General features: G+C 39.6%; 1 protein-coding gene across 3 annotated transcripts; it reads right to left on the reverse strand.

Moving 5' to 3' along the window:
• Positions 1-11: 11 nt before the first annotated feature.
• Positions 12-23193, reverse strand: RNASEL (ribonuclease L). Of its 3 annotated transcripts, XM_007431847.4 has the most exons (7): positions 22914-23183; positions 19578-21045; positions 15499-15590; positions 14741-14943; positions 11707-11836; positions 4977-5134; positions 12-2201 (listed from the first exon to the last, which is right to left on the reverse strand). In XM_007431847.4, the coding sequence occupies exons 2-7, from the start codon at positions 20968-20970 to the stop codon at positions 2063-2065; spliced, it is 2115 nt and encodes a 704-aa protein (XP_007431909.1). In that variant the 5' UTR covers positions 20971-21045; positions 22914-23183; the 3' UTR covers positions 12-2062. The 3 variants fall into 3 exon arrangements, 2 of the variants coding, with proteins under 2 accessions (XP_007431909.1, XP_088009201.1); XM_088153075.1 differs by having other exon boundaries at positions 19578-23183; XR_015798308.1 differs by lacking the exons at positions 12-2201; positions 4977-5134 and adding an exon at positions 13322-13419 and having other exon boundaries at positions 11814-11836; positions 19578-23193.
• Positions 23194-24912: the final 1719 nt, after the last annotated feature.

Raw genomic sequence — 24912 nt, forward strand, 5'->3', positions numbered from 1 at the left:
GAGTTTTGAGACACTTTAAATACCAACAAGTTTATTATGGCACAGGCTTTCATGGATTTCAGTTCACCATACCACTATATGGAGTGACATTGCCAGTTAGGAATAAATGTGCATCAACAGAGAAGCAGACATCATAAGTAAAACAATAAAATCAAATTGAAATTTAATGCACTAGGCACAGAGAGTAATAATTATCACCATGGCCATTTACAAGATAGCTCCACAATTCCCAAACTCTGCACTGCTGCACCCAGGGTGCTGCAGTGAACTCACAGGGACATCAGAGGATAACACAATGATATTTGACAACTGTCCGACATTGTGTGAACTACAAACCTAGGGGCAGTGTGAAAAACTTATTGAGACACTAAGGCGCTTTAAACCAAGAACATTTGGGAATCTCTGATATAGCTGTTGGTTATAATATGGACCTTCCTGCATTGGTGAGTGTTGGCCTGCGGGATAGTTCAGCCAAGAAGCACAACTAGGAGTACTAGCTCTATCTTTATTGCAAGACTGAATCTGAATCTTGCAAGACTGAAAGTATTTCTCCCCTCCTTTCCTTTTACTGTCGAGGAAACTAGGGGGGGTCCCTTCTGAAACATTTCCCATGCCCTTCATCCTCCTGTGGGCTCTTTCACATGCCGGTTGTCCAGCCTATGGCTCTATCTCCTGTCTCCCGAGGTCATTCCCACATACCATTATAGTGAGTGACTGGATTCACTCATCATACAGCTCCTAGAGTAGGCAACCCATGGCCAATAGGCGTTATGTTCATTTATTCTGCAGCCCCCAGAGCACCTGCCAATTGTGCTCTGAATTTCAATGACAAAAACACTAATTTTCAAGCATCTCTTTGTAGTCTTTAAGCCCATCTGCACTTAAGGAGAAAACCTGACCAGAGAGCTTGGCCTAGTAAAATGGTTTCATCTTGCTAAAAACCACTGATCTGCTGCAAAGAAGCACAACTATTAGGAACAGCTTATGCAGCTCAGTAAAGCAGAAGTGAAACCTCCAGGAGCAGTTGTGAGAACACTTGCTGACACTGCATCTGCTGCTATGAGATAAGGCAAAGGGGACTCTGGGTTGTCAAGGAAGGGGTGCTGTGGATATTGTTATCTGACCCAATTTCTGGCACTACTATACAAGTTGCCTCTTCACCCTTGCCAAGTGGGCAAAATCTTGTATCCTCCCCAGTGTAATTACAATAAACTTGACTGAAAGCAGCGTGTGTGTTCTCCACTCATGAAAAAGGGTAAGGGGCTAGTATTTTCCCCTTCAGCACTCCAAAAGGTTTGGGCTCTATCGATTATAGAAGCTAAACCTTAACTTTTAAAAAAATGTAACCTTGATTTCAAAAAGTTTGCCCACTCTTGTACTAAGCCATAGCTGAGCTCACGTAACACAATATAAATCACAGTAAGTGACCTCATATACACACACAGTCAACAACCAGCAATTGAACCAGCAATTGTATAATGAGTAGTCTTTGTCTCTGAGCCATGGGAGATAGAATTGCAGCTTGGCTGTTTAATTTGAGATCTGCAGTTCCTTTCTCCAAGGATGGCTGCCTTACAATCAATATCAGAAAGTCATGGGAAATTACAGTACAGAATTTGCCCCCCCCCTCGACCCACATTTTTTAAGATTGTCATTTCTGATATCAGATGTTTATTCTTTTGTATAGAAACTGAGTTTGACATACAGACTCCTATACAGAGTACCAACAGCATCAATACACAATGCAATATATTAGGTGGGAGAGGAAGCAGATATGCAACTCCACCATGCTTTGTCCAATGCTATTGGAACCTGGAGTAGTACTGCCAGACTAGATATGATTGCACCTTTGAACAACTATCTACTGCATTGTTTGGTTCCTGTGGTGGTACCTTAAACAGCATTTTTAGTTTGGCCAGGCTGTCTATGAGCTAAAGAGGAGGAGGCTCATTTTCCAGGATGAGATGCTAATTGCTGATAAAACCCTTGATTGGTTTTAGCTAGGAAATATGTAGCTGACACCCAGTTATGTCCTTAAACAATCATTGCCCACTGGCCCTTGTTATGAGTGAGAAGGATTCTTAGCATTTGGAAAATGTATACTGTATTCCGTATTACACAAACGCTGATAGATATAAATGGTTAAATCTGGAAAGCGATCCAGAAAATAGTCTGCCGGGTCCCGAATTATGTCTTTCACCCTGAAATGAAGGAAAATACAGTTTTTAATATAAGCAGTATGCAAGCACTAGTTAGTCCTGTGTTAAAGAAGAAGGTGAAGCATAGCTGCCAAAACATGAATGCCAACTTGCTAAGATGTAACACAATTGTCAGTCAAGGAAAATATAATTTTTTTGCATCTGTGGACTATACATGCTGTGAAAGACTGCATAGCTGTTAGAATCCAGGAATTTCCTAAGAGCTGGCCTGGTAATTTTATTTTCTTTTTTTCTGAGATCATAATGTAGAGCCCCCACTGACAATTCACTCAGCAATCAACTCAAACCACTACTTCACTAGTCTTATTTGCTTTAAATACCCTGCTCTCAAGTTTACTGTATCCTGCTAGCCAATAGCATGCCAATCACTTTGATCCTTCAATGCTGGAACATTTTCCCATAGACATGTTTTTCTAATAACACACTCCCGTTTCTCAAGTTTCTGCTGTTGCAACCTACACCTGTGTAGACACTTGTTTTCCAATCCTCAAACTGCACTAAGTCCTTCCCCCGTTTTCTGCTTCTTGGGCTTTTCCCCCACAACCTCACAGTAACATTTTCCTCCCATCCTTGAGAGGGGAAGAAAACACACTGCTTCAGAAACCACTGCCCTCCTCCCCACTGCTCTTCTTGCCAGCCTGCAAAACAGGCCAGCAAAGTTGTCCTACTGTGGGGGAAGACTGGAGGTCATGGCAGGTGCAGGGAGGGGAAAAGGGGTCTGCTTTGTTTTTTCTCCTCCCCAGCATATATGGAGACTTCCTACAGAGGAGAAAAAAATTACAGGTTTTTCTCTGTTCTTCTGTAGAAAAAACCTGTGGTTAACAGAGAGGAGAAAAACCTAGGCAGGAGGACATCCCTTGGTAAGTGGAGGCAGCGAAGGTTACCAATAGGAATAGAAAGTTGGTTGAACACCTTCCACAAGGTCACAATTCCTATGTGAGATGAGGAAGAGGAGCCACAGAAAGACACAGTCTGTAGCTGGATGGGAGGGGCAGCCCTGGAATGATCCAATTGGAGCCAGGCAGGTCACTGGCCTTCCTCAGGCTCCTCCCCCATGTGAATCAGAATGTCCACCTAGGAAGTTGCACTGAATTTTCCAACAGAAAAGACAACTTTCTCGCTGGACCACTTTGATCAAGCTTCAACCTTGGTCAGCAGCATGCTGGCCAAAAGATGAAGGCCCTGCTGGGAAGGCATCTCCCACACAAAGTTGTCCTGTGCCTGACTGCCTTACCCTTTTTTTGTATTTTTTTTTCCTTTTCCCCCTTTTGCAGAATTTTCCCCCTTCAGAGGGGAGGGATTGCTTAAACAAGCTTTCTCTTCCTAAACTGCTTTTCTTCCCAGAGTTTCCCTAAAAGGGGCTAACCCCAGGTTAACAAGCTCAGCTCTGTGACCTTAATTAGTTAATTAGCACCCCCTGGACAGCTTGGTGTCTGAAATTGGCAAAACCCTAATCAGTTTCACCCTAGAGGCTTTCTTTTGCCTCCAAAGCAGCCAGGCACACCCTAAGCAAATAGCAGGCATTCATTCTTTTCAATGTGTATTCCCCACTGTGTGTCTGCTTACTCTCTTGTAACCCCTTTCTCTCCAATGAGTGTAAATACAAACATTCATTTCCCCTTGCTAATCATCCCAGAACTAAGGTGAGGATTCCAAAAGGCAGAGGAGTGGGGAAAAAAGGCTATAAGATTTACCCCTTTTTCCCAGCTTCCTCATGAGTCATGTTCCGGAAACCTTTCCCACCTTTTGGGGTTGTATCCTTCTGATGCTATAAGTATGTTCAGGGGCAATTTCTTAATAAAGCTTTTTCAAGAATTATTACTGTTCTGGAGCCTCCCTTAGTATTCTTATTCTTTGGTATGCATCCTGCAAATGCTAAATTAAGCATCGATGCACAGATTAACAGCAACAAAAGGGTTAACAGGCAATTTCATCACCAGGGCAAGAAGGATAAAGTCTTAGTGTCCCTACTTCCTCTGACCTGAAGTTAAAATCAGACTTGTTCTTAAGCTTGTATGAACATGCATATGGATTTTTTAAAATCAAAATTATATTTTGTTCACACAGCATGTTTACTATAATTATTCCACAGATAACGGGCAACATTATTTTTTTAGAAATACCATGCTTCTGAACAGTCTATTACACCATGCCAGTTATATATTCAGCATCAGATATTTCTTTGGAGTTGCCCCAAAAAATCTATATAGAAATAAAATAGATTACAGGAGATGCAATGTCAATCATCAGAATCTCTCCTGTCCTTTCTGTCATCCCCTCACCCCTGGAAAGCTCCCTTTCTATTCTAAACCAATCAGTTTATTTCCCACTTGGGAATTTATGTTTGACTCAGAAGGTCCATCTTCTAAATTAAATTAGAAATTACATTCTGAACACTTAAGATCAGAGGGACATGAATAGCATAGGGAGGATTAGTATCCAAAACTCTTGGGAAAGGGGCTTCTAATAGCTCTCTGGAGTCTGTCACTACCACTTCCTCTCTGATCTCAGTAATAGTTGCAGTTGGGTCCAAGACCAATTCTGAGTCCAGGATATTGAAAGAATTGTCATTTCCCTGACTTTTTCCTCCTGTTGCATGCAAAGGGGTGGATCTCTCTGCAGCTGGACATAAACAATGAAGGTAAGTTTTTGAACTATCTTTCTTCCATGTTTGGAAGGAGAAGCAGATGTTGCCACCCAACCAATCCAATGTAGAAGGCCTAGGAGGTAATACAATTTAGAGAAAGGTTTACTTACTTGTCATCCTTCTCATTGTAGTGCTCACCCATATTCCTAATCAACTTTAGTAACTCTGTTATGCAGGGGCCATAACTTCGTTTGTTGCCCTTCTGATTCCCCTTCTGTCCCTTCTCAGTGGACAGAAAAAACATAGAGTCCAGTACTGTTTTATCAATCTGAAAAAGATACTTATTTTGGTCAGTAGTTGGTCCATAAAACTCACTCTTTGCAACTCAATATATACCAATATTGGCTTTTGGGTGACTAGACATTCACCCAAAACACTAGACGTGGCAGACTAGACATTCCTGAAGGAACAGGGATGACATTGCAGCAGAGATCAGTAGCCAGATGGTGAATTCTGGCCAGCACAGTCTTTCTGGATAAAGGTGAGATTGTGAGATCACCCACTTGCACTCCAGACATCTGTTTCTCATGACAAGACTTTAGGAATGAGGTTTTTGCAGTCAGCTCATGAGTTGAGTGGCTGGGAATCAAGGGGTTTCAATCAAGCTCACAGCTGTAATGCAGCTTATATGGACACAAGGTCCACACAAGCCTCACTTTCTTAAACACTTTCAGATGTAATTAATTTACAATTAAAGAGAGATTTTCTGAGCGGCAGGATAAGAGAATTCCACCTGGCAAGTCAACATTCTTTATGGATTATAAAGGGGAAAAAAAGGTTTTAAAGATTTAAAAACTTTTGGCAAAAAGCCTAGCAAGGAGTAGATGTAAGAAAGTTTAAAATGGATAAAGGGGACAGTTACTTTGAAAGATTGTTTTTTTGGTGAAAGTGCTTTTGAACAAATTGGAATTAAAATAGACAAATGAAAAGGACCTTCATGGGAATGTTTTTTTTGTTTACTATTAAAGAGTGCAGACTATTGGTGGATTTTACAAAACAAAAGATAAAAGTAATATGAGCCAGACTGTGATGCTGAGTGTAACTACGGAGTGCCATTTGAAATGAAAGTATTAAGCGCATAGCAAGACAAAATAGAAAAAAAAATGGGGGAAATCTTATCTTTTACTCTTGCCATTGAGACACTTTCACTTTTGTATTACAATATTACAATGTCAACCACCAGAAAAGTGGCAAAAACAGCAGAGGGGAGGAAAGGATTGCTAGAGCAACCTATAGAGAGGGGAATTACACCAAATTTACTTCAGAAAATGTTTAAGGAATTGTCAATAAGTTAGCTAAATTACTTGATACTCAATTGGCAGCTTTTGAAAAAAGAATGGATCAGAGACTTGTAAAGATGAAAAAGGAGTTGAAAGAAGTTAAGAAGATGGAAAGCTCTATAAAACAAGGAGATGTAAAATAAATTAATGACAAAGTAGAATTGCTGGAGAGTAAGACAGAAGTTATAGACAGCTGAAAACTAGATAATTTGCCACTACTGAAACTGAGACAGAAGAAATTTTAATTGAGATTTAAAGCAACCCCAGAGGGTTCTGGTGAAGATATTAGAGAAACTATTATTAAAGCTTTAGCCATTTTTTTTGGATTGGGATGAGGAGGATACAGAGGCAGAAACGGATAAAGTATATAGAATAAATACAGTATTTGTGAGAATAAGAAATGTTCCAAGGGATGTCTTGGTGCACTTTGTCAGGAAGAATACAAGAGATTAAGTTTTGCAGCAGCATTTTATACAAGACTGAAGATCAATAATACAGATGTAATTGTTCTTAAAGAAATTCCTATTAGAATCTTGCATAAGACAAACGAGTATTCTTTTTGACTGATAGATTAAAAACAGAAAAAGATTCCATTTTGATGGGACAAATTGGAAGGTGTGATTTTTACTTTTAAACAGCAGAGGTTTCAACTGAATTCTGTCCAGAAGGTGAGGGAATTTTTAGAAAAATTTAAAGAAGAATTGGAGGAGATATAAATGAAGGTGTCAGATAAGACTACACAAAAACTTCAACAGCTGCAACAGAGAAGTGAAAGGAATGATATTGAACTAGGTACTACAGGCATTGACTTTTCTAAATAAATATATTTTCTAAATATATACAAGATATAATTTGCCTACAAGAGACACATATTAGGAAAAAGGACCTAAAATGTTTGATTTATAAAAATTTGGATGAAGAAATTATTTCAGTAGGAATTAAAAAAAAGAAATGGAGTTGTTTTGTATATAAATCCACAACTAAAACCAAAACTTGTATTGACTGAGAAGCATGATAGATTTGTTGGGATAGAAGTTAATTTGCATGGGACTAAGACTCTGATACTGGAATTTATGCCCCAAATAAGGATAAAGTACTGTTCTAATAAATGACTTATGGAGAGACTGGTAGATTTATTTTATGAAAATTGGTGTCTGATGGGGGATTGGAATGGAGTGATCTCCCCATAGCTGGATAGAACTTCTGAGAAAAATATTAAAATCACTCAAGGCAAATTACCAAAAGTTTTCTTTGATCTGATGGACAATTTAGGGCTGGTTGATATACGGAAAGAGAAAAATGGCAATTCAAGAGAGTACACCTACTTTTCTAAAAGACATAGGTCCTTTTCTAGAATAGACATGATTTGGATTTCAAATAATTTGGCTACTAAGGTTTCTAAAGTAGAAATACTACCAAAGACTTTTTCAGATCATAATCCTGTGAGTTTGGTTTATAAAAGGAAATCCAGTTCTTTTAGATGGAGACTAAATGAAATGCTGCAACAGAAAGAAGCAATAGTGGAGGATTATAAAAAGAAATTAAAATAATTTTTAGAAAATTATTTGGATAAAGATACTTATTTAAGAATGGTTTGGAATGCAAGTAAAGCTTTTATCAGAGATTATTTTATACAACATAAAAGTGAACTCAAAAAGAAGAGTCGAGAGAAAACACAAGCTATTTTGGATGAGATAAAAGAGAAAAGAAGAATTAAAGAAATTTCCAAAGATAAGTATTTCTCAACAAATTATGCTTTTACAACAACAGTTATCTATGTTAACAGTAAAAGAAATGGAAATAAAAATGAACTATGTAAAGCAAAAAAAGTTTGACTTTGCAAATAAACCAGGGGAGTGGTTGGCATATAAATTATGAAAAGGAAAAGAAAAGAAAATGATACTGAAACTACAAGAGATAGATACTGTATTAACAGATAGTGTGACTATACAAAAAGCATTTCATTAATATTATTCTAACTTGTATAAAGGAAGTGTCATCTTTCTGGAGAAAATAGATGAATATCTAAAGAAACAAAATTTACCGAGGATTACAGAGGAATAGAAACAGATTATGAATGGACCTATAACAATAAGAGAAGCTTCTGAAGCTATAAAAAAGATTAAACCAGGAAAGGTGCCTGGACCAGATGGATTATCAGATTCTTATTATAAATGTTTTGAGGATGAACTTTTACAACCTTTACAAAATACGATGAATTCTATCTTACATGGAGGAGAGATGCCAGAGAGTTGGAAAGAGGCCGATATAACACTAATACCCAAAGACGGACAAGATTTGACTTTAACAAGAAACTATCGGCCAATAATTTTATTGAATATTAACTTAAATATTGAACAATTGTTTACAACAATTTTGGCTGATAGGCTGAAAATAATTTTGCAAGAATTTATTCATGAGGATCAATGTGGATTTTTACCTAAAAGACAGTTAAAGGATAATATTAGAAATGTGTTGGACATTTTGGAATATTTGGAGCAACTTAATGAAAAACAAGCTGCATTGCTTGTCTTAGATGCAGAGAAGGCTTTTGACAATTTGAACTGGGCTTTCTCATTCAAAGTTTTGGAACATATGAACTTTGGAGAGAACTTTATAAAATTAGACTGATTTATACTTCACAGAAAGCACAAAACACACATTGTTAATGGAGATCTAACAAAACCCTGTGAGATACAAAAAGGAACAAGACAGGGATGCCCACTGTCTCCTCTGTTGTTTATTTTGGTTCTTGAAATACTGACGAGAGATATAAGACAAGATGAGAGGATTGTGGGAGTAAAGATTAAAAAAGAAACTTAAAAATTAAGGGCTTTTGCAGATGACTTGTTATTGGTTTTGGAAGATCCTTTAAAGGGAATTGAAACATTAATGGGAAAACTAAAGAATTTGATGCATTAGCAGGTTTTAGGATCAACAAACAGAAGATGAAGATGTTCACAAAAAAAAAACATGAGGATACAACATCAAACAGAATTGATGAATAAAACAGGTTTTAAGATTGAGAAAAAAGTAAAATATCTGGGTATCACTATGACAAATATGAATTGCATGTTATTTCAAAATCGCTATGTTAAGATATGGAATGAAGTTTAAAAAGATATGTTAAGATGGGAGAAGCTACATTGTCATTGCTGGGGAGAATTTCTGTGATAAAATGAACGTCTTGCCTAGAATATTTTTGTTTCAGACAATACCTGTTTTGATAACTGATACACCATTTAAACAGTGGCAAAAGAATATATCTAAATTTGTGTGGAAGGGGGAAAAAACCACAAGTTAAATATAAGGTGTTACAAGAGCAAAGGAAAGAAGAGAATTGGGTCTACCTGATTTGAAATTGTATTCTGCAGCTTGCTGTTTCTTTTGGATGAAAGAGTGGGTGCCATTGAGAAACAAAAGGCTCTTGGAGTTCGAGGGACATGAGGTGGATTTGGGTGGCATGGATATTTATGGTACATCAAAGTCAAGGTAAATGTGGATTTTAAAAATCATTATGATAGATGTGCCATAATGAGAATATGGAATAGATACAAACCCAGGTTGTACCCAAAAACACCTTTGTGGCTCTCAGCACAAGAAGCGTTTTATAAACAAGAAATAATAGACAAATACAAATGGTCAACATACTGTGAGATACTAGAATTTTTTCGAGGGGAATACAAAATAAAATCAAGAGAAGAACTGGTGATAGACAGATATAATTGCCAATGGTTTTTCTATCTACAATTATTGGAAAGATTTAAAATAAACAAAAGAGTTTATAGTTTTGAAGATTGTAAGACTAAGTTTGAAGTAGAGTTGTGTATAAGTGATGAACATGTAATTGCTAAAACATATAAACTTTTATTGAAATTTGAAACAGAAGAAGAACAAGTGAAAGAATATATGATAAAGTGCACTAAGAGTTTTGGTTATAATATACAGATGGAACGACGAGAAAATATGTGGTTGAAAGGATTGATATTTACACTATGTTATAATCTTAAAAGAGAATTGTTATAAAATGATGTACCGTTGGTATATGTCACCAGAAAAATTGTTTAGAATATATAAAGGCATTTCAAATTTATGTTGGAAATGTGAACAAGGTTATTTTATCATGCTTGGTGGACATGTAAAAAAGCTAGAAAATTTTGGATTCAAATGCATACACTGATTCAGAGTATTTTAAAGATTAATATACAATTGAGACCAGAGGTCTTTCTTTTGGGAATGATGGACTAACAGTTGGAAAAAAAGTCATGGAACATTGTTTTTGTATACGATAACTGCAGCGAGATTATTGTATGCACAAAGATGGAAAGATTCAGCATTACCTAAAATGGAGGAATGGTTGGTGAAGATGATGGAATTTGCTGAGATGGCCAAAGTGACTTCTTTGATCAGCAAAAAGACAATATCTATGTTTTTTGATGAGTGGGAACCCCATACAGACTTTTTGCATAAAACAGAAAAAAATGAATTTATGATTTATGGTTTGATGATAAGACAGGATAAATTATAGAAAGAAGAGAGTCATGTTGTAACTTTAGAGTAAGAGATAAATTTATAATTGTACTTATAACTGCTGTAAAGAAGATCAGAAGCCACTTCTTTGTATCTTTTTTCCTTCTTTCCTATTTTTTTCCCTTTCTTTCACTTTTAGCTTTCTCTTTGATTTTTTTTTCCTTCTTCCTTTATATTAGTTTGTATTCGTTTTTATCTTCCTTTTTAAAACTTCTAACAACATATAAAATAGATATAACAATACTGATGATGACATTTAAATTATCCTACTTCGAACACATTATACAAAGACCCAACTCTCTGGAGAAGGCTGTGATGCTGGGAAAGGTGGAAGGAAAGAGAAGAAGACGACAACCAGCAGCAAGGTGGATGGACTCAAGTTGCCGTGGCAATGAGTGCACCATTGGGAGACTTGAAAGAAAGGTTAGGGGTAGATCATTATGGAGAAAATATATCTATATGGTCTCTAGGAGTCAAAAACAACTTGATGACACATAATCAACCAACCAAACTACAGCAAATTATTTCAGTTCCATCATGATCTTGTAGAGTCTGGTCAAAATAGCAGTCCGCAGCAGTAAGTTTTAAATACTGATTAAATTAAGCAAAAAATATATAAATACATCTGGAAACTGTAATTAATATTGTTTCTTAGAGCTATACCCTTATTTTCTCCAGAAGCTCAAGCTGGCTTACATGGAAATGTCCTTCATTTTATCTTTTGGAAGCAAGGTGGGATGAGAGAGTGACCCAGTGACTGAGGGCGGACTTGAACCTGGGTCTCTCTGATCCTCATCCAACCTTTTAACCACTACACATGCTGTCTCTAAATAATGGATGCTGAATGAACATGCCCATGTGAGTCAGACCTTAGCTGCTTGTCACTAGTATAAGACGCCATCAAGCCTATTAGCTAGCACAGCCAGCTCCCCAAAAGGGCAAAAATTGGATGTGCAAATCAATATAATTGAAGCTTTAAAATGGAAGATGCAAAATGATTCCTAGGTGTTCTTGCTGTTCAACAGATTACCTTTTTTTTCCAGTCCCTGAAAGAATTATCCATAGGTTTCAAAGCTTCCAGAATATTTGTTTCACTGGTTTTATTACAGCACTTAGCGGCACGTATCTCATTCCCGACCTTTTTTAACACTCCGTACTTTCTGTAAAACAGAAAGCAATTTTAAGATATGCAGTATATTACTACTAGATGAAAAGTACTGTGGATGAACTGTGAGGCTAAGGTATTTATACAGCAAAATAAACTTTGCATACTAACTTCAGTTAGGAAGTGACTGCAGGCAATTTGGACAATATATTGTGGGTCCTCTCACAAAATGGCTGCCAAGAATGCCTGCACTGTCACAAAAACAACTATCTTGGTTGGACATGGCCAATCACCAAACACTCATTTATTAGAAGCCAAACTGGTGAGATTTTCCCTTCCATCCTTCTAAATTGGGATGTATTCTTTATACTCCAATACATTTCTGTCTGCTTTCTGAGCAAGCATACACTTCCAAACAGATGCGCTGTGCCCATCTTCCATTTTAATTTTTAAGGGTTTTGATGGGCTTACCCATTGCCCAAATATGTATTTGAAAGTAAAGATAATGCTAGAGACCTGTCCTCCCCTGGGCAGCATGCTAGCTGCCCATTTAGCTTGTTCCTAATGAAGAGAATCTTTAAGAATATATAGATTGCAAGGCCGGAGGGAGTTACCCAGTGGCATTTGTGCTTCTCTTTATCTAGCGGGTTGGGAGAGCCTTCAGTGTTGCTCCAGGCCATGCAACGCTCTCCCTTGGGCCTGGGTGCCAGCTCTGTCTTAGAAAAGCAACAAAACAGCTTTAAGGATTCCAACTTTCATAGGAGACACTGCCATGCGTTTCACCAGTGTATGTGTGTTTCTGTGCTCCAGAGCAACAAAATGGGACTTCTCACCTGTTGAAATCTTAGACAGATCTACGGCCTTTCCTTATACCTAATCATGATACAAACATTCCTTGGCCACATCTTTTGTCCTATGTCCCCATGACATTACTTTCACCTTGTCCCCAGTGAGTGAGACAGTCTCAAGTCACCCATAGCTCTACTACTAGCATTTTCTCTTAAGCCAATACAACCAGTGACAGCCACAAGTTGTGTAAGGTATGCTGGCTTTGTCACCCATTTTCTTGGAACAAAGGCAATAGACACAGCCAATTTCATACCAGTGTGGTTTTCTGCTGACTTGAGGAAGGGTAGAGAGCCCTGAGATAACTCAGCAATGGGGAAAGGCCATTAGGCTCTAGGAGATATATTGAAGCAAACGCTGTCTTCATAAATCCTATGGTCTATACTCTGATTGGATTTCCCAATAGAGATACATGTTTTACCTCCCAAATAATTACCTGTGAATGGGGAGGGAGGCTGTCTTACATTTGTTGATAAGAACAGATGAAAATAAAAGAATGAGAAAGAAGTTACTTTACTCATTAGGCTGAAGATTAGCTATTGTTTGGGAGGGCCTGCTTGACTGCTAAATGCGATGCTTTTTTGTAATGCCTAAAGAATGCTTTTCTGTTTTGTCCCTGTCCAGTTATTTCTCTCCCAGACCCACAGGCATGAGTGTACCCCACTGTTCCCCTTTTCTCTTCCCCTTTCCTTACCTCCCCAACTACCCTTTACCCTATTCCATCTTCATCCAGATTTTCTTTTTCTTTCTCGCCATTTCTGCTGGAACGGAGGGGTACGTGTTTATCTTTTTCTGCATGGGACAGTGATTTATATGTGAGAAAGACTGTGACACACAGAGATAATTTTATAAATAAGGTACCTTCTCTTACAGGAATTTTAGGTAGTTATTAATTTTATACGCACTTATCCAGTTATCCAATTACCTGCCTTATTTGAAGCATGGATTGTAACAGGTAAAAATGGATATAGGCATATCCTATAGATATACATAGGTGAGTGTGTCACACTCTACATAGATGAGTGTGTCACATGTGTAGATATTATGATGTTTGGTTGCACAGTCAGCCAGATGTTTAGACTGGATTTGGCATTTTTATCCACCTCTCGAGTCCTTCCCAAGGACCTGGGACAGGCAGATGTTGTTTGATGGTGTTAAAGGTATCGTTGCAGGATGTGAGCTGTTCCAAGTAGAGCTGTCTTTTGCAATTGACTGATGGTGATTTTGCCAATGCCAATGGTCTTCAAGTGGTGCTCCAGATATTTTGGGATTGCACCTAAGAGGCCTATTACTACTGGTACTATCTTTGCTTTCCTTTGCCATAGTCGTTCTACTTCTATTTGCAGGTCTTTATATTTTGTGATTTTCTCCAGTTCTTTCTCTTCTATTCTGCTGTCTCCAGGTATCGCAATGTCCACTCTCCAGACTTTTTTGTCTTTCTTATCAACAGTTGTTAAGTCTGGAGTGTTATGTGGCAGGTGCTTGTCTGATTGTTGTTGTTGTTATTATTATTAAATGTATATGCTGCCAACTCCCAGTGACTCTTTACTGTGGGGGGGCAGATATAATGTTTATCATTCTTTTCTGTTTACTTCTCCTTTGGTGGTGGAAATGGGGTGGTTGCCTTAAATTCAGAGTTATCTTTCATTGGCATACCACAATCAGTATCCTGTGTTGGTACTTTGAGAACTAGCAGCATTTAATGACTTTGAATGCCAACTTTGCTTTGATATCTGTAGCATGTTCATCATCAAAGGTTAGATGGAATACTTCATTGAATACTAATAAGATCCTTATGAGCCATCTGATCCTTGCAGAGAAAATACAATGGGGCAATGCTGACAGCAACTGTTTCTCAGTATTAATTGCATTGTTCTCAACACTATCAGGCTAGTGAGATGATAAAAAAAATTATAATCCATGTAATCGATTCCTGGGGTCCAATGCTGAGGGCAAATGTTAACATTTCAAAGACCTCCAATGAAGAGATTGCATGATTTCTGGTCTGTCACTCTAGCCCTTCTTGTAAAGCTCCTTCTTCCATGGCTATCACACTAATAAGCAGGCAATCAAGTCAGATTAGCCAATTACAAGATTTCTGGTATTAACTTACTGCTCCTTGGACCAAAAATATGGATGATTGATCAGCTTTTCCAGTAGGTCATCGGCTGGGGTACTTTGGTCAGAGAGTCCCAGCCTTCCTCGGAGGTCTTCAATTTCCTTATGGTTCTTTACATTTTCTGGGCATTCTGTAGGCAAATCTTCAAAGTCCAACTGGCCTCTCATCACAACATACAGGATAAGTTTTTGGAGGCCCTGTGTGCACAAACAAATGGCTTTATCACACCAGGACAATCAGAGCAGATTCCTGTCTTTAGCCTACATGCTGCAACTTAGTTCTCACCGAGGTCTGCGTCCAGACTGTAGCTAGTTCATATTAGCTGATGCAGGAAGCACCAAGCATACCAGTCACCAGATAGTAAAATTACAACTTGTGAGTTACATACATGTTTTGCTCCATAGGCCAAATGGACAACTTAAATGGAGTGAAATAGTGTTGCAGCTTTCTCAAATGGCTACTCTGATCAGATTCCCATCACCACAAGGATGACTAGCAGAACTGTAATTTGTAGAAAGGCAATTTATTTTTAAAATGAAACACCATGTCTAATTACTAAGTATAATAGGGTATGTGGGTTCTTCAGAGAAGAAATAAAAATATCATTAAATAAATTAGGCTTTTATGCGAAGACTTCTGTAAAGACCAGAACCAATTTTACATTTATTCCTGTTCTTCAGAGATTATAATTACACTTATCATTCTGAGGAATGTAGAAGACTGGAGACATATAAAGAAAGATAATTATTTACCTGTAGGTCTTCTGAGATTATTGAATATTTTATATCATCAGTTATTTCTCTGCTCTTATCAAAGTCGGCTAGGAAAATCCTGCCAGTGGCATCTAACAAAATAAAAAAGAAATTGATAAATACGGACAAAATATGAATTATTTGGAAACTGAATTGAAGTAACAGCACAATTTTGTCATTATCTTTTGAGAACATCTCCATCCCACATGGTGGGAGACAGGGAGCAGGCCATTCCAGGGGAACTCGGAACTGATGTCTCATACCGGTTCCATATTCCAGTTCCTTGATATCAGCCCCAGTACCTTGTCAGCAGATCTTCAGTGGCCCTGGCCTCAGGCTGCTGCTACTGAATGCCAGGTCGGTCTGCAACAAGGCCTCCCTCATTCATGATTTAATCATTGATGAGAGGGTTGACCTGGCATGCATTACTGAAACCTGGCTGGGTCCAGAAGCAGGGGGGTAGCCCACTCTGAGCTATACCCAGTGGGGTTTCGGGTGTGGCATCAGCTGAGACTCCAGGGCAGGGATGGGGGTGTGGCAACTGTCATCCAGAAATCCCTTATGGCTTTCAGGAGCGCTGCCCCACAGGTCCCTGGATGTGAGACTCTATTCCTTAGCTTGGGCTTTAGGGATCAGTTGGGATTGTTGCTGTTGTACCAGCCTCCCTGCTGCATAGCAACCTCCCTGCCTGAGCTCCTTGACGCCATCTTGGGATTGGCAGTGGAGTCCCCCAGACTTATGGTTCTGGGGGACTTCAATCTGCCTTCTCTTGGGGTGGGATCTGAGGCAGCTTGGGAGTTCATGGCTACCATGATGGCCATGGGCCTGTCTCAGGTCATCCAGAGCCAGACGAGGGATAGTGGTCACACTCCGGATTTGGTGTTCCTGTCGGAGCAGTGGCTATGTGATTTGAAATTGGGGAAGCTTTTGGTGTCTCCTTTGCCACTGTCAGATCACACCTTGATTTCCATGGGATTCTCTAGCACCGCTACCCACTGTAGTGAGGCTGGACCCATTAGATTGGTCCATCTCCAGTGACTGATGGACCCTGATGGGTTTCAGAAGGAGCTGGGGCTTCCTTCTGCTGGTCTGCTGCACAGTCCATCTGAAGCCTTGGTTGTTACTTGGAATAAGAGGGCGGCTGAAGCCTTGGATCAGATTGCGCCCATGCAACCTTGCCTCTCCCATGGATTCTGTCACTCCCCATGGTTTACAGAGGAGCTGAGGGAGATAAAACAAGAGATGTCTAGAGCATCACTGGTGCTCATCCAAGGACGAGCACAACTGGACACAGGTTAGAGCCGCTATTAAGGTCTACCTGGTGGCGGTAAGGGCAGTGAAGTGACAATACTTCTCCACCTTTATTTCATCTGCAGATTCCCGCCCTATAGCCCTGTTTTGGGTGACACAAGCCCTCTTGGGTAAAGGGGGCCCAGAGCACCTTTTGCAGGGGTGCACAGAGGAATTTGCTCAGCATCTGTCAGATAAAATTGCTCAGATCTGCTTGCAATTGGACACTGGTTTTGCTGCAGGTCCAGAGGAGATGCCTGGGGTAGAGTCTTGCCTGGTTATCTGGGAATGGTTTGAACCTGTTGGACCTGAGGAAGTGGACAGGGTCCTTCGAGCTATGAGCTCAGCCACTTGCTCCCTAGATCTATGCCCCTCCTGGCTTGTGAAAGCAGCCTGGGGGTTGTCGTGTGGGTGGACTCCAGTGGTGGTCAATTCTTCTTTGAAGGAGGGGGTTGTTCCGTTGCCTCTTAAAGAGGCTCTGGTGCACCCCCTCCTCAAGAAGCCATCGCTTCATGGCATGGGGCCAGGTTATCTGAGGGACCACCTCTCCCCAATCACATCAGTCCATCCCGTTAGATCTGGCAGGGAAGGTATGCCACGCATTCCATCGGCCAGGGACTTGCATTTGGTGGATCCCACGAGGCGGGCCTTCTCTGCCGTGGCTCCCTCCTTGTGGAACATCCTCCCCCCTGAAGTTAGGCTCGCCCCTTCCCTGCTGTTGTTTGGGAAGTCTCTCAAGCCCTAGGGGATCTTTGGGAACCAGAGACATTCTTAGATGGCTCCACTGTAATTGATATTCTGTTCTCTCCATGGGATTTGTGTATTTTAAAATCTTTTTAAAATCTTTCTTAAAAATTGTGATAATGTTTTTATTCTGATAACTTTTTATCTTTTCATAATGCCTGTTTTTATTTACTTATTTTATTTTAATTGTTGTACACCGTCCAGAGTCGCTTTGTGAGACGAGCAGCTATATAAATGTGATATATAAATAAAAAATAAATAAAAAATCAGCAAAACATGCTTATTTTGCATAAGGCAAATGATCTTTTTTTTGAAATACTGTTTTACTTCATTCACCTTAGTGCACAAATGAGTTGGTTTACATAAAATATTATTATTTATTTATTTATCATATTTACATAGCCATCCTTCTCACACAAAGTGACTCTTAATCTTAAAACATACTCTTAGTGTTATAAGAATGACTCTGTATTATCCTCGGGCTTTGTTCATAACACAATAAGAGAACCTTGTTAGTTTTTATATCTACTTTTAATTAAATGTACAGTAGATTGCAGCCTAGACAATTTAATATAAACTCTTTGTAGTAAACAAGCTACCTTCAAATCATACAGTTCTATCCAGGGATCAATTCTGCTCACACAACATGATTTTAACTTGTCTTTCTCCCCATGCCCTCCAGTCTTGTCCTGAGGGTCCAGATTTTGATGGCTGCAGAAAGGGGAGGTGAAGAAGAATAATTCTCCTCCTCTTTTATTGATGGAAGCACTCCACCATCAGGGTACCAATTCGATGTCACAGAGAGTTAATGAAGCTGTTTTGTTTTCACTAACTAAGATGAAAAATAACAACAGTTTAGGCTTTGGGATGATATAGTAATTCTTGTATAGCAACACATACATTTCAAATCCTCTCACAGTCCTACCAAAGTAGGATAGAAGAAGGAAAGCACCCAAGTCCATGTAGTTGGTAGCTCAATGTTCTATCAATAAACTATTGTTTAACGTAACATTTGAATACTGTACCACCTTCTGGATAGCCCCTACTTTGCTGCTGTTTAGAAGAGCCATGAAGACCTGGTCTTCACCCAGTCCTTTGATGAGGAAGAATGAGATCCCTCACTTCACTCCATCTGGGCTGTCATACTTCCCATCTTTTATTTTTATCTTTTATTTATTTTATTGTAATTTCTTTGCTTGATTGTTGTGAGTTTCCCAGAGTCAGGCAGCATACAAGTTTAATACGTAATTATTGTTGGTCACAGTCAGCCAGTTGTTTAGACTGGATTTGGGATTTTTATCTATTATTATTATTATTATTATTATTATTATTATTACTATTATTAGCTAACATGGCATCACCAACAGAAGCTGAGGGAGGGGGTTTGCTCTTCTTTTTCATCCTAATGAGCTCAGAGTGGGTGAATTTCCTAGGCTAAACTAGATGTGAAAGGCTTTTTCTGTTCACATATAAAGCAAACAATGTCTGAACTGTACAGAAAAATAAATCACTCTTAGCTTCACCTCACCATGCAGTCACTTCAGACAGTTTATTCCTAAATTCAGCTCATTCCCAGTATTGGTTCTAGAATTGAGGAAAAGGGAAGGTGAAGGGAAGACAGCATGATGGGGAACAGTCATCACCTCTCCTCAACCTTTTGACCTTCAGCTATAAAATGAGACCCTGTACTTCCTTTACTAAACCTTCATTTTGAAGGACTATTGGAAGAGGAGGAGGAAGTCATCAGCCTTCACCGTATTGAAATTTTCTTTTACAGTACAGATGACCAGATGAAACTACTTTGGGGTGAGCTTTGGGACCTTTTTAAATGATAAGCAGTTTTGACACTTCTGATGATGAGATGGTTAATTGTTTGCTAAAGTGTCAAACTGGCACTTTAAACACTATATAGGGAAGGCTGAAAAGAACAAAACACTCTCTGCAACGTAATATTGAAAATCTGCGGCTCCATATTTAGCCCATAAAGTTTAAATGGATTACACTGGAATAAATGGGTAGACTGCCAAATAAAAGAAAACACCAACCTATCAAAATGTTACTTGGGTGCAGTTCCTGATGGCCAAATCCAAATGTGTGAAGTTCCTTTACGGCCTGAAATACTGTTCGAAGAATCTCTTCGCTTTCCATAGTTTTTTTCTTTTCTTCCTTGAAGTACTCTTGAAGATTCCTCTCACACAAGGAGAGGCACAGGTAGAGACAGGTCTTCCTCTCTTCCCAGCCGCAAAACTTCACCAGGTGGTTGCTGGTTCGACATTTCTCAAGGCACACTTTCTCTCGCTTGGCATTTTCTGCACCTTTCCAGAATATCTTCACAGCCACCTCTTCTCCAGCATAGAATCCTAGGTAGACCCCTCCTTGGGTAGTCCTCTGGATCCATAAATCTTGATATGGAAAGATCTTGAGCTTGCCAATCATAGGACGATGCATTCCATTGAGCTCCTGGAGTTTTGACCCCCATCGTATGCTAGAGAATTCCTTACATGTTCCTGGCTGCCTTGGACTAAATGCTGATTTGTATTTCTGAAGAAGTTTGATCATATTGCTATTGTAAGTTATACGGGCAATCGCCAGAAGATCATCATCCACGCTTGCTCCCTTTTCACACAAGAGAGCTGCTATTTCATTGTTTTTCTTTTTCACTGCTACCTGCAGTGCTGTTGTATTATCTTTATCAGCATCATTGAGATCAACTTCATCTAATTCTAATATGGCCTTCACAAGACTCTGGCTTTCTCTTTCAACAGCCAGCATGAGCACAGTTTTCCCATTTTCATCCCTCTTCTTGGCATCAATTTTGCGTTCTAAAAGGAAAAGGGCTGATTCTTCTTTCCCTTTATTCCAGCCTTTGTCCTCAGACACCACGAGCGCATGGACTAATGCATTTGCATCTTTATTGTCACAGATATTCACATCAGCATCCATTTCCTCAACCAAGATTTTGACCAGAGCAAAATGGCCATGATTGGCAGCATCCATCAGGGCTGTCGCACCCCCTTTTTTCACAGCCCTTTTATTCTCATCAACTATACGGCCCTGATTTACATCTGCCCCATTCTTATGTAAAAATCTCAGGGCCTCCTCTCTCCCATAAACAGCAGCCTCCATGAATGCTGTGAAGCCATTGATGCCATATTCATTGATATCTGAGCCTTTATCAAGAAAAAGTTTCAAAATGTTCACGTTGCCTTCTATTCCTGCTAAAATAAAAGGAGTAGCACCATCATCCTTCCTAACAAATGGATCAGCCCCATTTTCCAGCAGAAAGTTAACGATCTCTTCAGAGTCACGTTGAACAGCACTATGGAGAGGTGTCCAGCCACGTTCAACATGTGCATTAATATTTGCTCCTTCTTCCAACAGCTGCCGAACAAGCTGAATGTTACCTGCTTTCACAGCATCATTTAATTTTGTTGCCATTGCTTTTCTGCAGGCTTCTTACAGTTCTCAAGAAAGAGGATTATACTGGATTTCCAGGAATATATTCCTATTACTCTATAACATAAACATGTATACAGTTATGGGGACATCAACAGGTTGAATGAATGAAAGAACTATTCACACCAGAGTGATGCATCCATAAGGTTGGTTGCAATACTTATACTTGCCGGATTCCAGTGGCTTCAAAAGTGAAGAATTAAAACAAAAAAGGCACAAACATGGATACAAATTGTTCTCCTTGTTATAAGGATATACATATCATACATGGTCCTCTATCTGCTTCCTACCAGTTGACTAAAAGCAGACAGCACCATTTTGATAATATGAAGAATTCGCCTTTTGGGGTATAAGATGCCTTTGCATGCCAAAGGCTGGGGGCTACTGTCTCCATATATTGTTTGTAGAAATTCTTAGAAACATCTGACTGACCGTTATTACAAACAGAATACTGGACGAACTACATATGGTAATCAGATGTGTATTTATTCAGAAGCCTCACTGGGCTCAGTGGGTCTCACTGCCAAAAAGTTTATGACTCCAGCCTAAATTAGGTTCTGGCAGATGAATCCCAGACCAGCATTATGTCATTGCTATCCTAGAGAACAAGTACCTTAACCAATGTTGCTCAGCCTAGGAATGGTGGAGAAAACACACAAGTAAAAATACAAATATAAACATAGTATAAAAACAACAGGATCCATCCAACATCTCTGTCCATTAGAGTTGTGAAGTGAGTGTTTCAGATTTCCTGCCAGCCTGAGACTACTTTGCAACAGGAAATCCTCATTTAATGACTACCTCATTTAGCCACTATTTGCAGTTACAGTGGTGATGAAAAGGTAACTTTATGACCAATTCTTGCATTTACAGATGTGTAAAGCAAAGGAAAGCTGAAGTAAGATCATAAGCACAGTCACAGTTTCACTTAGCAACTGCTTCGCATAACGACTGAATTGTCAGTCCCAGTTGTGGTCACTAAACACAACTGTATTTCTGTTGTACCTGTATTTCCAACTTTATGGAATCCACTCTTTAAAGTTAACCAGACTATTAATATACCATTTCATAGCCCAACTCTGTAAGGCATAGAAATACTACAATTTTAGATAAGCCAGCCCAGTGTGGTCATATCCCAGCCCACTTCCTAATTCTCTTTGCCCAGCATTATTCAATGTTCAGAGGAACTATAACTCAGGGACAGGGTTTATTATTTTCCTGCTGGTTCAGTTTCCCAATCCTGCCCAATGATTTGATTCAGTTGAAGGTGGTTACTACTACCACTACTACTACTACTACTACTACTATTTATTATTATTATTATTATTATTATTATTATTATTATTTCTTCCTCAGCTTTCAGCCCAAATTCAAATCCCTTCAACCAGCAAAGAATTGTAGTTTGAACCCATTTATCTGCAGGAAGAACCCAATGAACTGAGTGGGACTTACTTCTGAGTAAACAGGTATAAGATCATTCTCTGACAACAGGATTCTCTGATTGAATTAACCCATGCTGAGAGGTTTGCATGACATATAAAACTAACCAATTAGATCTTTGCTCACTAAGTTCAGCCACAGGAAAAACCACCAAGGTGTATGTTTCTTTCTACCCGTTCTGACACACAGGGATCTGCTCTCCGATTTCAACCTGCCTCTAACCCCCTGCTCCCAGAAGGATGCAGATGTTTTCCTGAGCAACAAGCAAAGGGTGCCAAGATACAGCAGCGCCAAGGGAGGCACTAACTTCCCCCGTTGAATCTGCCTGCCGAGCGCTTCTTAAAAGCACGGGAACTCTCGCGCGGGGGGTGGGGGGTGGAAGGGAAGAATGGCGACCCAAAACCTCGCCATTCGCTCTTCTTGCATCGAAGCCCTGTTTATCTGAGTCCCTGGCACTCTTCCGAAATAAGACCAACAGCGTTCACCGTAAAGTCCTGCTCTCTCCGTTCCTCTTCTTTCTGCCTTCTCCGATCAAGAAAGCCTTCCGTTCTGCCGTCTAGCAGCTTGAGGCGCGTTGGCTGAAGGGGAAGGCAGGAGCGAAGGAGATAAGGAAATCTTAGGCGTTGGCTTCATTTCCTCCCGAGCGGTGACGTCGTTGGGCCATTCTAGTTCTGAATTCTGCAGGCGGCGGGGACGGCCTAAGCTCTACGGCAGCGTTTCTCAACCTTGGCGACTTTAAGACCTGTGGACTTCAACTCCCAGAATTCCCCAGCCAGCCTTGCTGGCTGGGGAATTCTGGGAGTTGAAGTCCACAAGTCTTAAAGTCGCCAAGGTTGAGAAATGCTGCTCTAGGGAAAGGCGGAAGCGGATAGAGTTCAGGTGGAGAACGGAAGAAAAAAAGAGGAAAGGGAAACTTGCTTTGAAAAGCGAAACTGAAAGTGGTTCGGAGGAAGCGAAGGACCGGGCGGAGAGTCCAGCTCTGCGCCGATCTGCAGCTTTGAAAATAGAAACAAGACTAGAAACAGTGGGACATACAGGATAAGAGGGACATGAGAAAAATATTTGAGAACCGGATCCCTTTAAATATATTTTTAGTGGCCTCGTAGTATCCAAAAGCTGTACGGAACAAAATACTCCAGGACACCAACTTTTGCAAATAAATCGAACCAACTAAGATCACCAGCCAAGCATAGCTAAAATGGGTCCCTCTGATCAGAAATATTTTTTTCCATGGAGATCCCATGCTGCTAATCATTCTGCCCAAAATTCAGTATTGGAAATTTCTAAATAAGTTAATCCAGCTCAATTCACTAGTCACGCAAGACTGGGAAGTTTTGCACCAAGTTGATGCAGGAAGATATAAAATTTCCAAAACCACCATGTTCTGCCCCCATTGGGCAAAAAGCTATACAGTCCTTCACAAAACTGCTTGGGACAACAATTTCCCAGGGAAGCCAAATAAAGTTGTCAAAGACTAGATCACATCGAAGAAATAATTGATTAGAACTATGTTACTGTACTGCTCAGAAGTGGGCTCAGTGTTTTTCTATCTTGTACCTTATAAATATGTGTTTGATTTGAACTCCTATCATCCCAAGCTATCCTTGCCATTGGGGAAGTTTGACATAGGATTGGGGGATGGCTGTAATAAAAGTGAGAATCTGAATAATGTTGTCTTCCTCAGGATGGTGCCTCCAGATATGTTGGATTAGATCTAGTTATTATCTTCAGTCAGTATAGAGCAATAGTAAAAAAAATATTTGAAGGGCACCAGATTGTAGAAGACTTGGATGGCATATGAAATAGATGGACAGGAAACTGATATCCCAGAAGGACCTAATTTGGCCTTCATTGAATGCTTAATATTGCCTCATTCCAAGTAGTTTTACTTCATTGTTCAATCACAGTTGAATGAATCTTCTCTCATAACATCATATCCTGCCCATGTGGGTGAGAGACCCCAAGATGGTCCATCCTTAGAAGTGGATGGAGTCTGATAGATTGCTCAATGCTCTGGGGAATTTTCCAAAAACCAAAGCTGATGATCCTGTCAATATCTGTAGAGAGAACAGGAGATTACCTTGGCAGAATATGCAAGAATCACTGAATCAGCAAAGAAGCTGAAACATTCTTTAAGTCCTGGGAAGCAAGATAGTATTTGGAAGTGACTCATGAAAAGCTCCTCCCTGATTCACTGGGTTATAAGAAGGAGGGGAGGTAAAACACAATCATGCAAGATTCTGTTGTTATAGCCCATCTCAATAAAGTATAGTTCTAGTCTTCTTGTGGAGTTTGGTTTCCTGGTCTGGTCTACTGTATGGCACTGAAGATAGAAATGAATTGCTTTGTAGCTACCCAGCAATTCTCTTTAGGGTGCTCAGGGTTTTATTTTCACCTGCTCCAGAAAAGCTAGGGTTGGAACCTCAAAGAACTGGTATGATAGATGATATGACAGAGTGGAACCACTGACTTTTTAGCATTGAT

This window comes from Python bivittatus, unplaced genomic scaffold (assembly GCF_059951505.1).
Source record: "Python bivittatus isolate LINGU-HERP-01145 unplaced genomic scaffold, Pbiv_v1 ctg000700_np1212, whole genome shotgun sequence".
Classification (NCBI taxonomy): domain Eukaryota; kingdom Metazoa; phylum Chordata; class Lepidosauria; order Squamata; family Pythonidae; genus Python; species Python bivittatus.

What these genes read in the sequence shown, in the direction of transcription:
- RNASEL (XM_007431847.4), bottom strand. Translation starts at nt 20,970, where the DNA reads ATGGCAACAAAATTAAATGATGCTGTGAAAGCAGGTAACATTCAGCTT. An exon ending in TATTTTTGGTCCAAGGAGCA is followed by an intron (nt 11,837 to 14,740) that starts GTAAGTTAATAC and finishes TCTGTTTTACAG; the next exon opens with AAAGTACGGAGTGTTAAAAA. An exon ending in TACAATGAGAAGGATGACAA is followed by an intron (nt 2,202 to 4,976) that starts GTAAGTAAACCT and finishes CCTTCATTTCAG; the next exon opens with GGTGAAAGACATAATTCGGG.